The following is a 15,577-nucleotide window of genomic DNA, read 5'->3' as shown; positions in this document are numbered from 1 at the left end:
TGCCTCAGCCTCCCGAGTAGCTGGGACTACAGGCGCCCGCCACCTCGCCCGGCTAGTTTTTTTGTATTTTTTAGTAGAGACGGGGATTCACCGTGTTAGCCGGGATGGTCTCTCGATCTCCTGACCTCGTGATCTGCCCGTCTCGGCCTCCCAAAGTGCTGGGATTACGGGCTTGAGCCACCGCGCCCGGCCCAAAAGAATAATTTTTTGTGTTGCAGATAAATTGACTCAAAAAGAAATTCTCATGGTGTGAAAAGCTTGAAAGCATGTGCAGGACCGTGTTCAGATAATGCTACCATTGGGGTAAAAAAGAGGGGAAATATCAATGTACAAATAAACAAACATATGCCAATTTACTGGAACACGTAGCAAACATCCCTGGAAGATACGAAAACCCTGGAAGATATGAAAACGTTCTTGGAAGACAGCAGGTGCCTGTGGGGAGGGATATGAGTGCCTGGGAGGCTGGTATGACTTTTCACTGCATACTCCCTTATTCTGGAAATTTGAGCCACGTGAACTTACTATGGTTCCAAAAAAATTAAAACTTGAAATAAGTAAATTTTGAGCAGCAGGAGCATCATTTAAACTAGTGTGTGGCCTCTCAAGGAAAAATCCTAAATGAAATCTAACTGATTTGGGGGAATATTCATTTTTAAATTATGCCTTTCAGTAATAATTAACTTTTTTCTCTTCTTTTCTGCCCCCAGTTCTTTATTTAAACTGACAAATAAAAACGGTCTATATTTATCATGTACAACATGATGTACACATTGTGGAATGACTATATTGAGCTAATTACCATATGCATTACCTCACATACCATTTTTGGTGGTAATAATTAACTTTTATATAAACATATCCTGAACAATGCATTATTTCTTTAATCAGTAAAACAAAAGCTAAAGAATACAGAGTAATTATACAAATCTTCATTGTATCTTTTAATTTATTAGAAAAATTTTTGTGTAATTTATTAAGTTCACAATTTCAGCTACATTCTTATGCTTTATGCTCAGTTTTTTTTTTTTTTTTTTTTTAATCTTTGTTTATTTTGAGACAGAGTCTCACTCTGTTGGCCAGGCTGGAGTGCAGTGGTGCGACCTCTGCCTCCTGGGTTTAAGCAATTCTCCCACCTCAGCCCAGCTGGGATTACAGGCACCAGCCACCACACCCGGCTAGGGTTTTTAGTAGAGATGAGGTTTCACCATGTTGGCCAGGCTGGTCTGGAACTCCTGGTCTCAAGTGATCCACCTGCTTCGGCCTCCCAAAGTGCCGGGATTACCGTACCTGGTCATGTTCTTACACTTTAAAAAAAAAATTTATATTGAGGTTGTAGTAAAATTTGTCAACAATTTTCCACATATTTCCTCCTGACTTGTCATGCATATATGTGTTTTCTTTCTGTTTACTAACACACAGCATTCTCAGTGTAAGTGCACATATTCACACAATAGTCTTACTTCTGAACCCAGAGCAGATGACATTGACACAGCATTGTATTTAAAAGATGTGAAGGCTCAGAATCCACATGAAGACTTAACAGCTACTCTGTATCTATTAACAGGTCCTTGGAGCACAGACCGCCCCCCTACTCGTGCTAGATCCTGACAGGCCTTCCTCTCGGAAGAGACACAACACAGATCTCCCAGGCCCGGTGATGGGGCGCCAGGGAAACAGGGTACGTGAAGAGAAAGGAGCAGACGGGCTCCCTCCTCCATCCAGGTGCCCCGGCCCCACTCACCACTGCACGGGCTGCCAGTTGGGGAGGAAGGGCCGGAAGCCCGTGATGCACTCGAAGGCCAGGGTGCCAAAGCTCCAGTAGTCGACGGTCACTGTGTACTTCTGCTGCTCCAGCAGCTCTGGGGCCTGCAGCGACACGAGGGGGCACACCTGAGCTGCTCCTCTCATGGGGGACCATGGCAGGAGGGGGCAGCCAGCCAACTGCTTTTACCCCAGGCTTTCCTGGCTCCATCCCAGGGGGCACTGGCACATGCCTGCAGGGCGAGGAGGGCACTCCAGGCATGTTTAGCGGGTATGTCATGCTACCATTTCTAAGACCTTTCTATGCCCCACTCACTCCAGTAAGTCCTGATTGAGGGGCTAAAGATTCAGGGCCAGAGTACATCACACACCCCTCACTGGGCTTTAACTTCTCCCCTTTAAAAATGAGAGTTGCAGGCCAGGCGCAGTGGCTCACACCTGTAATTCCAGCACTTTGGGAGGCGGAGCCAGGCAGATTACTTGAGGTCAGGAGTTTGAGATCAGCCTGGCCAACATGGTGAAACCCCATCTCTACTAAAAATACAAAAATTAGCTGGGCATGGTGGCATGCACCTTTAGTCCCAGCTACTCAGGAGGCTGAGGCACAAGAATTGCTTGAACCTGGGAAGTGGAGGTTCCAGTGAGCCGAGACCATGCCACTGCACTCCAGCCTGGGCAACAGAGTGAGCCCCCATCTCAAAAAAAAAAAAAAAAAAAAAAAAAAGAACGAAAGAAAGAAAAAAGGAAAAAAAAAAAGAGAGTTGCAGCATTTCAGGCGCTCATTGAAAATTAGCTTAAGGCAGGATGCAGTCGTGGGTGCTGTGTAGACATGGGAAGAGAGGCTACAAATGTTAAAGGAAAATGATGCCAGGCTGTCTACACCAAATACACACATTAAGTGCTGGCTGAACCCCTGAACCAGGTACCATGTGGTTGCAGAAAAGGCCAGGATATTTAGAAACAGGCAGGGAAGATGTGATGCATGGCTGCTGCTGAGGCAGAGAGAGCTGGGGTGACCGAGGAAGGGAACGCAGCACAGGCGTGCTGGGGGTGCAGACTGGGCTCAGCAGGTGGGTGGAGACAGAAAGGACCAGGGCAAGCAAAAGCACAGAGACAGGGTGGTGCATGGTCTGGTTGGAAATATGAAGCTTAAGGAAGGGCCTCGAAGACCAAACCAAGAGAAGACATTCCGGGATGGGTAGGTCAACCTCTATGTCTGGTTAAGGACAGATGTTTTAGCTCATGTGAGTACATGACTTGACTCAGCTCCTGGTTAGAGCATGGGGTCCCCCTTGCTCAGCTGCTGCTGAGCTGAGGAGGACTCCAGAAGGACCTACCAAATCACACGTCATATGAACACAGGCACCTGAATCACTGTCCCCTGCGAGTCCTGCTCTGAAAGCTGCAGACTCCTTAAGTCAATCCCAACTGTGGAGGCTACTGCCATCAGCAAGCAACCTAAGACAGGTCTTGCTGGGGAGCTGTGCTAAGCCCTCCTGGAATGTAACTGCCTTCTGCCTCTTCACTGCCCCTACCTCGCCCGCTATTCACTCCTGTTTGGTGTGATTCCTTCTCTACACAGTATCAGGAGTGGGCTTTCCAAAGAGTTGCTCTTTCTCCCACTTAAAACCTATCAATCTCTGCAGAGGTTTTAAGATAAAGTCTAGAACTTAGCCCAGCCCTGAAGGCCCTTCATAATCTGTGCCCTACCTCGCTGTCAGCTTCAACTCAAGACTCTCTTTTCCTTTTGTGCTCGGTTCCGGCCACACCTTCAGGTCTTCCTGTGTGTGATCCCTTTGCATGGAATTCCCCCTCCTGTCCCCCACCTCCAGCCCTTTTCACCTCCTCACCCTTCAAGTCCCAGACCAGGCTGAGGCCACCCAATACATAATTTCGCAACACCCTGCACTCTTGCTTTGTAACATTCACCGCAACTGTAATTTCTTAGTTATCTGTGTAAGCATCACAGTAATGCCTGCTTTCCTGCTAAACTCTAAGGTCTGAAGGCAGAAAAGGGCTTCTCTTTTTTCCCCATTGCACCACCAGCCCTGAGCACAGTGCCTGACACAATATTCTTGAATTAGTGACTCAAACAGAAACCTAATATTCAGACCAAATAACGTAAACAAAGAGTGGGGAGCTCAGAGCTCTGATCCCTCCTCAGTGGCCCCTGAGATACCTCATAGAAACTGTGGTCTCAGCCAGACTTAGTGACTCCTGCCTGTAGTCTTAGCTGCTCAGGAGGCTGAGGTGGGAGGACCACTCGAGACCAGCATGGATCTGTTTAAAACCCTTTCCTTTCAGAGAAGACGCTGAAGCACAGAGAGGCTAGGAGATGGTGCAAGGTACATGAGCAGAGCCCTCCGGACATCAGAGAAGATGACCACATCACTCCACAGGGCATCTGGTGGCAAAAAATGCTGACTCGACCAGGTTATGGGTGTGACCTTATGCATCTCCAAAACATTCAGAGAGCAGGTGGGACTCAGGTGCTGGGAGTAAGGTGGGAGAGGAGCCCCACAAACGCAGAAGCAGGGAGGAGCCGACAGGCAAACAGGCAAAGCCCACTTCTTACCAGGTACTGCAGGGTCCCCACGAATGACGTGCAAAGACTGCCCTGATCCAGCTCCTTGGCATATCCTAGGTCAATAATTTTGTGTATTAACTAAAACAAAAGGAAGGAGAAATCTGAGGGTTACAAGAACACAATGTCCTTCTACAAGGAATCTGACTGCCTGGTATTAGAGCAGAGGTATTTCTGAATTCCCAGGTACTATTAGATCCCAAACTCCCAAGGAGCTGCCAGATACACAAAAGAATGTCCTCGACATGGTAGATTCAGGGCAAAAGAAGAGGCATATTGTAAAAATGCTAGGCACATGTCCTCCCACACTCTGCCACGCATCATCAGAGGGAAGCTGAATGAACAGAACAGGCACCAGCCCTCAAGATGGCTAAACCCAGACTTGAAACAGGAAGGACCGCGCCAGCCTCTTCTCAGTAAATACCCTCAGTTCCCAAATCTGAGCACCACTGACAGGAGTGAGTGTGAACTGGAACAAGGGCGAGCCCTGTGGTAGTCACAGACCAGGCCTAGGTGCTGAGGGCAGCTGTATGGGAAGGGATTAGGTGATCTAAGAACTCAGTCACGGCATTCCACTCAGCTGAGCCTGTGCTCACCACCCCAGCTGAACACATAGAGTGGGTAAAAACCGCAATGTCAAGCTCGAGGGGCAGTCAACACCATGTCCGAGCCAGGTAGCCACTGAGGAGGCCACAAAGAGCTCTGGGGAAACTACAGGCTGGACCAGGCTCGGCAGCAGACGCCAATCCCAGTGCCTCTTCCCAGCCACATACACAACCAACTGATCACTGGTTTCCATATAGCATTGAGAGGCGAGGCTCTTAAGGAAGATGGAAAACAAGAAGTCGATTTCCAAGAAGCGCTAGTCCCAGAGGCTAGGGGTGGAGGTAGGAAGGCAAACATTATTTTCCTTATCAGATTCCTGCAACTTGAGCAACTAACAATGTAATCCATTCAAACCTGCCTCAATCTGCAACAACTTTTTTGCTGAATTTTGTTTCAAATCAAACAGCATTCCCAGAGAATCAAAGCACAGGCAAGGAAATGCAAATACACACAAATATGCAGAGTATGCTCCTTTCCTCCCAGGCCACTTCCCGGCGCGCCCACCTGAGGCTTTCCAAGTCCCAGGAGCGTCACTTACCCTCTGTTCTCCTTGCTGCAGGACGATGTTTTCTGGCTTTAGATCCCGATGGATGATTCTGTTTTCATGAAGGTATCTAAGTGCAGAGGCTGAGGAAGGCGGGATGAGGAGTGAGTTTTTCTTAAGCCTAAAAAATGCTTTTCATGACAGAATCGCCTCTCCTGCAAAAGATAAATGCTGCGTGCCCCTGAAACATACTCTGACTTGTAGCGCAACACCTCACGGTGGAGGGCAGGGGCCCTGCTATATGAGGCTTAACATCGGAATCTGACTTACTTGAGCAAAGCACTCTTTGCCTTGCATCCATGAGGTCACCAACTGCAGCCTAGAGCAGTGCTTCTCAAACTATACTACCTGGACCAGCAGCAAACACGCTTGTTCAAAATGTGAAATTCTCGGGCCCCACCTGAGACCTCTGGATTCGAGTCTCAGGGGATGACCCCACCATCTGTGTTAACAAACTCTCCAGGTGATGCTGACACCAATAAAGTTTTGAGAAGGGAAGCGTCTTTGGTCTAGGGGCTCAAAAATCTAAATTCTATAGGGTAGGCAAGGAGGAAGGGCCCTTGGGGACAGAATCCTATGGTCATATGATTGACAGTCCCAAGAGGTCAGAACCGGCTTCCAGGAACAGCAGGGAGGCAGAAGAGAACAGGGACACCTCCCACACATACAGACAGCCCAACACAGATTTACTATGTGCCCAGTTCTCTGGGAGGTTCTATGAAGGATATAAAATAAGAAGTGTGATCCCCAACTTTAAAGAGCTCAGAATCTAGTTGGAAGAAAGCAGACTGCACAACACTGGCTACGGAGGCATTTGATACCAAGAGCTTCTGCTGTGAGGAGGCAACATGATGATGTCACACAAGGAAGGAACAGCCTGCAGCTCAGACGGCAAGAAGGACATGATTTTACCCTCAAGAGAGGGTGAATAACTTTGACAGACATCCTAGCTCACTGCACTATAAAAGAAAGAAATGAAATAAATAGTATTGAAATGAGATAAAATTATTTTTATTTGGAGATGCTATGACTGTAGCCTAGAGAGCTCAACAGACTAAACACCAGAAAAAATTTAGCCAGTTGTCTGGAAACCAACAAGTCAATAGCTTTTCTCTATGTTAGCTATATCCAGTTGCACTGGAAAAGAAAAAATATCCCATTCACATTAGCAACAAAAACTCTAAAACACCATGGGATACATGTAGCAAAAAGAGCAGTGTATGCAGGAAAGCCATATGGTATAAATAGAACAGTGCAAATAACATTAAAAGGTTTTCAAAGTTTATGTAAAAGATATTATAAGCAAAGCCAAAAGACAAGAGAGGTGGAGAAACAATATCCACAACACATATGCCAAAGAGTAAAGATACCTAATAGATAAAAAGCACTTACAAATCAGTAAGAGAGCAACTCAGAAGAAAAATGGGGCTGGGTGCGGTGGCTCATGCCTGTAATCCCAACACTTTGGGAGGCCAAGGCGAGCGAATCACCTGAGGTCAGGCGTTCAAGACTAGCTTGGCCAACATGGTGAGACCCTGTATCTGATAAAAATACAAAAAAATTAGCTGGGTGGGGTGGCGGGCCCCTGTAATCCCAGCTACTCGGGAAGCTGAGGCAAGAGAATTGCTTGAACCCAGGAGGCAGAGGTTGCAGTGAGCCGAGATAATGGCCACTGCACTCCAGCCTGGGTGACAGAGTAAGACTCCATCTAAAAAAAAAAAAGAAAAAAAATGGGCAAAGAACGTCAAATGGTGAGAACACACAGAAAAAGAGATATAAATGGTGACAATTATATGAAAAGTTGCTTCACTTCACTGGTAGCCCAAGGAGATTACTGCATATCTTGAATGAAATAATTAGAAACAAACAGAAAGTCATTAGGAAATGGTAGAACAAATTATGGTAGTGCCACATTAGAACAGGCAACTCTTGGGTTTGTATTTTCTGACTCAGAGGGATAGTTAATGGTATGATCTGTTTCTTGTTTAAAACTTAAAAAGTCAAAACCACTAACACTGAGAGGTTTAACGATGAGCCGCTATGCCGCCGCTGCCACCACCATTCTCCCTCTCTCTGTCTCTAAGGGCAAACCGGGGAGGGGAAGACCCCTGAGGCCCGGGCAGCGATCCTGTCTGCTGTCATGGGCGTGGGCCTCTGTGCAGGGCAGCGGAAAAGCCTTCCACAGAAACTGAATGAGCAAACACGCTCTGCACACACTCTAAGCTGAGCATTTCCTGAAGACATATTTAAGAGTCAAACTGAGAGCTGAACAACTGACTTCCACCTTATTAACGGAGTTCCAGCTCAGAACATTAAGCTATATATGGTGAGTATCTCTTATCCAAAATGCTTGGGATTTTTCGGTTTTTCGTTGTTTTTTGTTTTTTTGTTTTTTTGTTTTTTTTGATTTTGGAATACTGGCATATTCCTAATGAACCCAAGCTTAAACGCAAAATTCATTTGTTTCATATATACCTTATATGAAACAACTGAATTTTTATAAATGATTTTATAGTCTGATGGTAATTTTATACAACAGTTTTAATAATTTTGTGCATGGAACAAAGTTTGTGTTAAGTACTTAAGTGTGGAACTTTCCACTTTTGGCATCATGTCAGTGTTCAAAAACCTTCAGATTTTACAGCCCTTTAGATTTTGGACTTTGGGATTAGGGATGCTCAATCTGTGGTGCCAGACCCCTTCTTACATCTGCTCTTTTAAGTCCAGCCTTCGACCATGTGGTTCCAACATTTCATACTGTTCCTTATTTTTCATTTCCTTCCTAAGTGACAGAGTAGATTAGCTTAGGTCCAATTAATGTCCAGATGAGGTGAAAGACTCGCTGCTTTCCATGGGCCTAAAAAGTTCTATTTCATCTTGTTCTCAATTGTGTTAATGTTTAAAGATCAATGCTTCTCATCAGCACTTCTATTTTTGTTTTACTAGTTTTTATTTAAAGTCAAAGCAAAGCATAATGAAGTAAATGAAGTATAAAAAATAGCTGCAGTAACACAGCCTTGAGACGGGGATGGCACTGCTGTTGAATATGAACTACTGGCTGGCAGAGAGCAAAGCCATGCGATAACTCAAAGTGTCTGTTAACTGATAGGTTCACAAAAGACCTGTGTTGGTATATGTCAGGCTGCTGAAGTGTATCAGGATGTAATACATAAAAGTGTAGGTTTGTTTTTTCCAAAGCAGAATGTATGGAAGTTAAGATATTGTAATTTGTGCAAGTACACAAGCCCAGACTAAGACAAGGCCCCCAGAGCTGGAGGCATAACATCTCAGGGCAAAACCCAGGGCAGAAGCAGGTGAGATGTCCGCAGGACCCCCCAGTGTAAAGGAGAAGAATTCAGATCAGACCGAAGGCACCACTCTCTATGCCACACGGATTAGAGTTGTCACCAGATCTTCAGTGAGGAGGGGCAGGAGGTTGGTAACTGAATACTCTACTATTAATATCTGTCTATTTTTATGCTTAAACAACTGTACAAAACAAACTTTATTCCTCATTTCGGGGTTGTCATCTATTCTCAAATACCTCTGTCAACTTAATAAAGTCCAGATTTAAAGAGTCCAACAGGTATTGATACACAAAGTTTCTGGTACTGAAATGTAAAAATTCTGATAGGCAAGTCCTCTTAAATGTACCCTGCAGAGAATAAACTTTCAAAACGCTTGGTTCAGTATCACTGTGCTACATTTTACAAAACAGTACTTCAGAGCTGAAGTGAAATGAATCAAAATTGTCTCAAGCCCAGAGAATCTAACTTCATTTAAATTCAATGGAAAATGAGATATTGAGATAAAGAAAAATACTGTTGTATCTGGAAGTCTATTAAAAATCTAAATGCCTGGCAATAGCAATAAGACATGTTTATAAAAATTGAAAGCCACACCACAAAGCATAAATGTGTACCAGGTTATTTCTCATGTTCCCATTACAGAGAAGAGCTGTGAGAAGCACCACACTGCAAACTGTTAAGCTGTTCACAACTACACAGTGAGGCCGGGCATGGTGGCTCACACCTGTAATCCCAGCACTTTTGGAGGTCGAGGTAGGAGGATCCCTTGAGGCCAAGAGTTTGAGACCAGCCTAGGCAATATAGCAAGACCCTGTCTCTACAAAAAATTTTTTTAATTAGCTAGGCATGGTGGTGCCCACCTTCATCCCAGCTACGTGGGAGGCTGAGGTGAGAGGGTCAGTCACTGGAGCCCAGGAGTTCAAGGCTGCAGTGAAACATGATCATGCCACTGCCCTCCAGCCTGGACAACAGAGCAATACCCTGCCTCTAGAAAAATCCAAAAACTAAAATAAACGACACAGTACAGTGTATGCAGGAAAAACACAAAAAGTAAGATAAATGACACAGTGCATTTCCACAGAGCGGGTCCACGTGGCAGACTTGCCATAGGAAGATAACAGCCTCCTTCTCTTGCCCTCTCAGGAGCCGTGCCCCAGTGGTCACCCCAGCCTTTCCCTGGCTCATGAGGAAGGCACAAACACACAACTGAAGAACATGACAATCCTGTGGGTCTTATTGATGAATCACAGCTCCAAATAACAGCCCTATGTATTTTTTTCCGATGACAAACCACAAACTGGGGAACAGATAAGGGCAGTTAGACTTCCAAGGAAAAAGCAGTTTTATAAGAGTGGGTCCATGAATCTCTATTTATCACAAGTTTAGAGGGATGACTAAGTTCCCTTCAGAACATTTTTGTTAGAGCTACATTCTATAGAGAACAGGTGGAAAGATAAATGGTCCAAAAGGCTGAGATAGAGGTTAGAAGGGTCACTGGCTGGTAATCCAAGTCACCACTGAGTAAGAACGGCAACAGTATGTCCGTTCCCTCGGTAAAACCCCTGCCTGGGTCCTACTGTGCCAGCCACTTCAATGTCACTGGGCTTCCCAAACAAAACAGACTGGAAGGCCAGCTGTGGACACAGGGAGAGAGACTGAGTCTGGCTAATTAGGGTACTTGGCTAAAATAGCCTTTGATTAATCAGTGAGGCAGCAAGGCAGTAATGCTGGGTGCCGAGGAGAAAGTGTGACAACTTCACTAATTCATTCAACAAGGCTCTATTGAGTGTCCACAATCTGCACACAATGGGAAATGTTGTCACTGAATCAAAGTCTTTTCCTAACTTCCTGCACAGTCTGGACAACTGGGTCCCCAAACCCAGAGGTCAGCCCTCACTGCCAAGGCACAGATAGAAATCACAGAGCAGTAATGGCAATGCCAAGTGTCAAAGGAGCAAATGAGGTGACACCAGCAGAAGGACCCACAGGAGAATCCCCGTGGCCCCAGGCCAGGCAGCCCCCACAGAGGGGCAGGTCTGCAGCTGTGCGCAAAGGACGGGCAGGTTCAGGGTCTCTGTGAGGTGCAAGAACAGCTTCCACAAGGGGCAACGCATGCGAGGCCAGCAAGGGGCTGACAGGTGGGTTTGGAATCACACACAGAGGCTGGCGAGTGGGTTCTGTGGGTCACGTGCAGAGGTTGGCAGGTGGGTTCCGAGGATCATGCCTAGAATCTGGCGGGTGGGTTCTGTGGGTCACACACAGAGGCTGGCAGGTGGGTTCCGCGGGTCATACACAGAGGTTGGCAGGTGGGTTCCGAGGGTCACACCCGGAGGCTGGCAGGTGGGTTCCAAGGGTCACACACAGGTTGATGGGTGGGTCCCGTGGGTCATGCCCAGGGCTGGCTGCCATGGGTGGGAGAAAGGCACAGTGAAGGGGCTGGGAGTGCCCTTCCAAGACAGAAGGGTAGGTTAGCACACAGGGTTAAGGAGGCCAGGGAGGAGGTCGCTGCAGGGATTTGCTCTGATATTGAATCAGTGGAAGCAGCGGTCTGCAGCCTCCGTAATGCAAGGCTATGAGCAGGAGCGGGGGCTGACTCTGAGGGACCAGGTTCGACACGGACACTCGGTCCTGGGCAGCAGGCAGAAAATGGCACCGTGACACAAGAGACAGGGTGGCAGGAGGGACCTGGCTGAAGAAGACGACCAGGGCTTCTACTGGAAGTGACTTTGGAAGAAAGACCCGGCGGACGTGGATATGACTTTAGGATGAGTTCAGGGTTGAATTCCAGATTCTGGGAACAATATGGTGAGAAACAGGCCACGAGAACAGCCAGGCAAACAGAAAGTCGAGGAGCAGCAGCCAGCTGGCGCAGGGGCAGGGAGGGAAGGATGGACAGGCCAACGCAGGGGCAGGCAGTGGAGATGAGACACAGAGCCTGTGGGAAGCAGTTAGGCCACCAGCTAGGGGATGTCAGAGATGTCCCGGGGTCACCATTCCGAAAGCTAGATTCCTGGACAGTGAAATGGAGTTGTTAGAGGGAGATGGGACCATAGAGAGCACTCAGAGGTCCAAACCCCTCATCCTAAAGCAGGGGACACTGTGGCCACGACATTCCGTGCCTCACCCAAGGCTCTAGAGCTGTAAAGTGGAGGAGCCATGACTGAGGGCTGGCTGTCTTCTCTCTCACTGTTACTGTATTTATTAACCTGGTTACTTATGCTTTCCAAAAAGCTTTCTGTGCAAATGATCTGTGGTCAGGTCATCATCTTTTGTTATAATCCACACCTCAGTCAGATGGATGCGTTCAACAGAACCAGTCAGAAGATCCACAGTGCTAGACAGTGCACCTGATGTGCAGTTCCCGGAATGGAGTTGTCTTCCCCAAAGCCAAATGTTTTCTCTGAAACCCTCTGCTCTTTAACACTGAAGTCCTGGACACCTGCTAGGAGCAGCTCCAGCAGGAACAGAGGTGGGGCTCAGAGAAGGAAGCAGGGACAGCAACAGGGGGTGGGTTCCCGAAGGCTTGGGGCACAGGATGGTGTTACCACAGCAGACTGGCCACCTGCAGAATCCAGGAAGGCTGATTCCAATCTAAGATCTGGTAAGGCCCAGGCGGGCCCAGCAGAGTCACACCCCACCAGGCAGGAGAGAGTGCTGCAGCCTGCCCCATAATCTCGAGTGCTCAGAATTTGGCGCCTCTGTTACCAAAAGAAAACACACGCCAATGTTTTCCAAAGGATAATGAGCAAGACTGTTTAAATAGAGTCCACGCACATATAACTTCCTTGAGCTATTTTAGGGTCACATTATGTGGCAGTCCACATCATTTCCAGCTGCTCCACCTAGGTCCCGGGTCTCCTATCAGCATGGAGTGATGGTCTGGCGGAAGAGTCCTGGCCAGGACACAGGGGGCTCACCTCTGTGCCCACCAGGCAGCTGCTCAGTTCCTTTTTTTTTTTTTTTTTGGAGACAGAGTCTCGCTCTTGCTGTCCAGGCTGGAGTACAATGGCACAATCCCAGCTCACTGCAACCTCTGCCTCCCGAGTTCAAGTGATTCTCCTGCCTCAGTCTCCTGAGTAGCTAGAACTACAGGCACACACCACCACACCCAGCTAATTTTTGTATTTTTAGTAGAGATGGGGTTTCACCATATTGGCCAGGCTGGTCTCAAACTCTTGACCTCAGGTTATCCACCTGCCTTGGCCTCCCACAGTACTGGGATTCTAGGCATGAGCCACCCTGCCATCTGCTCATTTCTCACAGGCACTCTGCAGCATCTTCTTGGGCAATTTGAAATTCAGTGGAAAAATCCTATCCATGTCTATTATCTTGACACTGTTCTGAGCAGGTGTCTCTGGGAGGTTAGCGGCACAGAAGAGAGTGGGGGCCAACAGTTTAATCCAGAAGAGTAGGAAATGAATCCGGACCCAGGGGTCAAGGGTGTGGCTCTGCCACTTATCTTAAGTCAACCTGGCAGAGAATAGCACTGGCAACTCCAACAAAGGAAATGTGGGGCCAGCACTTGGAACAAACTGGAACAAAATATGCTCAGGAAATGCTCCAAAATACAAAAGAGCTATGTTAGATGAACTCTGGCTCAGTTACCAGATCCTTGCAAAAAGAAATTTAATGGATTTGGTACACAAATCAGAAACAGGGATAAAAGTAAAATACGAGCTCATACGAGCAGCCTCAACCACAAAACTGGGGCTGCACTGCACCCAAAATGTGGTGGAGACGGGAACGGGTCTGAGGAAGGCCGGCCTCTTCTAGGATGGGAGTCTCAGAAGGCATCCACCCATGTGGTTCTCTGGATCCAGCCTCAGATCATGCCCTAAAGAAGGCACTGAGGGTTTCCAAAATGGGGAGGCCAAAAATCAAAATCCAGAGCAGGAAGGAAATGAGCAAGGAACTAACACTTGCTGACTGCATATTCTGCAGAAACAGAGCACTGTGCTAGAAGCTTTATTTATATCACCTCATTTTATTCCACAACAATTCTAACAAGGTAAGTAACACTCCCATTTTACCACTAATAAGAGGGTGTAAGTAACGTGCCCACAGTCACACTGCTAATACGCAGAGGAGCTAGTATTGGACCTGGAGCTGTTCATGATGTGTGGACATCTGATTTAAATAATAATAATAATAAAATAAACTAGGTCCTTACTTATTTTAATTTCCTTTAGGATTTATTTCATTCATTTGACAATTTTTTTTTTTTTTTTTTTTTTTTTTTTTGAGATGGAGCTTCACTCTTATTGCCCAGGCTGGAGTGCAATGGAGCCATCTTGGCTCACTGCAACCCCCGCCTCCCAGGTTCAAGTGATTCTCCTGCCTCAGCCCCCAACAAGTGGCTGGCATTACAGGCATGCACCACCACACCTGGCTAATTTAGTTTTTGTTTTTGTTTTTCGTACTTTTAGTAGAGACAGGGTTTCACCATGTTGGCCAGGCTGGCCTCAAACTCCTGACCTCATGATCCGCCCACCTCGGCCTCCCAAAGTGCTGGGATTACAGGTGTGAGCCACCGCATCCAGCCTAATTTAGTATTTTTAGTAGAGACGGGGTTTCTCCATGTTGGTCAGGCTCGTCTCAAACTCCTGACCTCAGGCGATCAGCCCGCTTCCGCCTCCCAAAGTGCTGGGATTACAGGCATGAGCCACCGCACCCAGCCCTCATTTGATAAGTATTTATAGAGAAGCTGATATACTGCTATTCTAGATGCTGGAGATATAGCAGTGACTGAAGTTTGTGCCCTTAAGAAGTTTAACTGTAGTGTACTAGTTAGTACTTCAAAGTCGAATTATTTCCAACCTCAGGGTCACAGAGAAGACAGAGAATCAGCAACGTACAGAATTTAATATTCACCTACCTATCTATCTGTAAGAGACCTGTAGCACACAAGCACTTAAGAACCCACCTGTTTTCATTATTCTAATTTATGTGTAACTTAAATACATAGACACACACAATTTGAATACAATAATATAAAAGCTACCACACAAGTCAATGGTAACTGAATTCAAACTGGACTCAGACTAAAAGAATACGTAACCAGAGCACCTGCAGAATAAACAACCATGTGAGGAAGCTGAGAGTTATGTGCACTTGTGCCAATATATATATATATTTTTTCCAAGACGGAGTCTCACTCTGTCACCAGACTGGAGTACAATGGCTCGATCTCGGCTTACTGCAACCTCTCCGCCTCCTGGGTTCAAGCAGTTCTCTGCCTCAGCCTCCCGAGTAGCTGGAATTACAAGCGCCCGTCACCACGCCCAGCTAATTTTTGTGTTTTTAGTAGAGATGGGGTTTCACCATCTTGGTCAGACTGGTCTTGAACTCCTGACCTTGTGATCCACCTGCCTCAGCCCCCCCAAAGTGTTGCAGGCATGAGCCACGGCGCCCTGCACTTGTGCCAATAATTTAAAGACTTTTGGCCAGGCATGGTGGCTTATGCCTGTAATCCCAGCACTTTGGGAGGCTGAGATGGGTGGATCACTTGAGGTCAAGGGTTCGAGACCATCCTGGCCAACATGGTGAAACCCCGTCTCTACTAAAAATACAACAGTTAGCCAGGTGTGGTGGCACGCACCTGTAATCCCAGCTACTCAGGAGGCTCGCGGAGGAGAATCACTTGGATCTGGGAGGCAGAGGTTGCAGTGAGCCAAGGTCGCCTACTGCACTCCAGCCTGGGCAACAGAGTGACCCACCGTCTCAAAAAAAAAAAAAAAAGGACTTTCGTAATAACTACTTGCTAAAGTCATC

The 15,577-nt window shown here is 46.9% G+C and overlaps 1 protein-coding gene across 24 annotated transcripts in view; it reads right to left on the bottom strand.

The window, feature by feature from the left end:
- IKBKB (inhibitor of nuclear factor kappa B kinase subunit beta) overlaps positions 1 to 15,577 on the bottom strand; it is a 57,795-nt gene that overhangs the window by 20,984 nt on the left and 21,234 nt on the right. For 11 of the 24 annotated variants that reach the window (XR_012416401.1, XR_012416399.1, XR_012416400.1 and 8 more), the window contains 3 exons: positions 5,493 to 5,581; positions 4,340 to 4,429; positions 1,745 to 1,869 (listed from right to left, as the gene is read on the bottom strand). Coding sequence is in view for 14 of the 24 variants with exons in the window: in XM_015454728.4 (XP_015310214.3) it covers positions 1,745 to 1,869; positions 4,340 to 4,429; positions 5,493 to 5,581 (304 nt within the window). In the remaining 10 variants the exon portion in view is untranslated. The remainder of the gene's footprint in view (positions 1 to 1,744; positions 1,870 to 4,339; positions 4,430 to 5,492; positions 5,582 to 15,577) is intronic. The other 13 variants (XM_073998723.1, XM_073998727.1, XM_073998725.1 and 10 more) reach the window with 3 other exon arrangements.

Source organism: Macaca fascicularis, chromosome 8, assembly GCF_037993035.2.
Source record: "Macaca fascicularis isolate 582-1 chromosome 8, T2T-MFA8v1.1".
NCBI lineage: Eukaryota > Metazoa > Chordata > Mammalia > Primates > Cercopithecidae > Macaca > Macaca fascicularis.
Note: the sequence above shows the minus strand (reverse complement) of the source record. Positions and strands in the feature narration are given on the sequence as shown.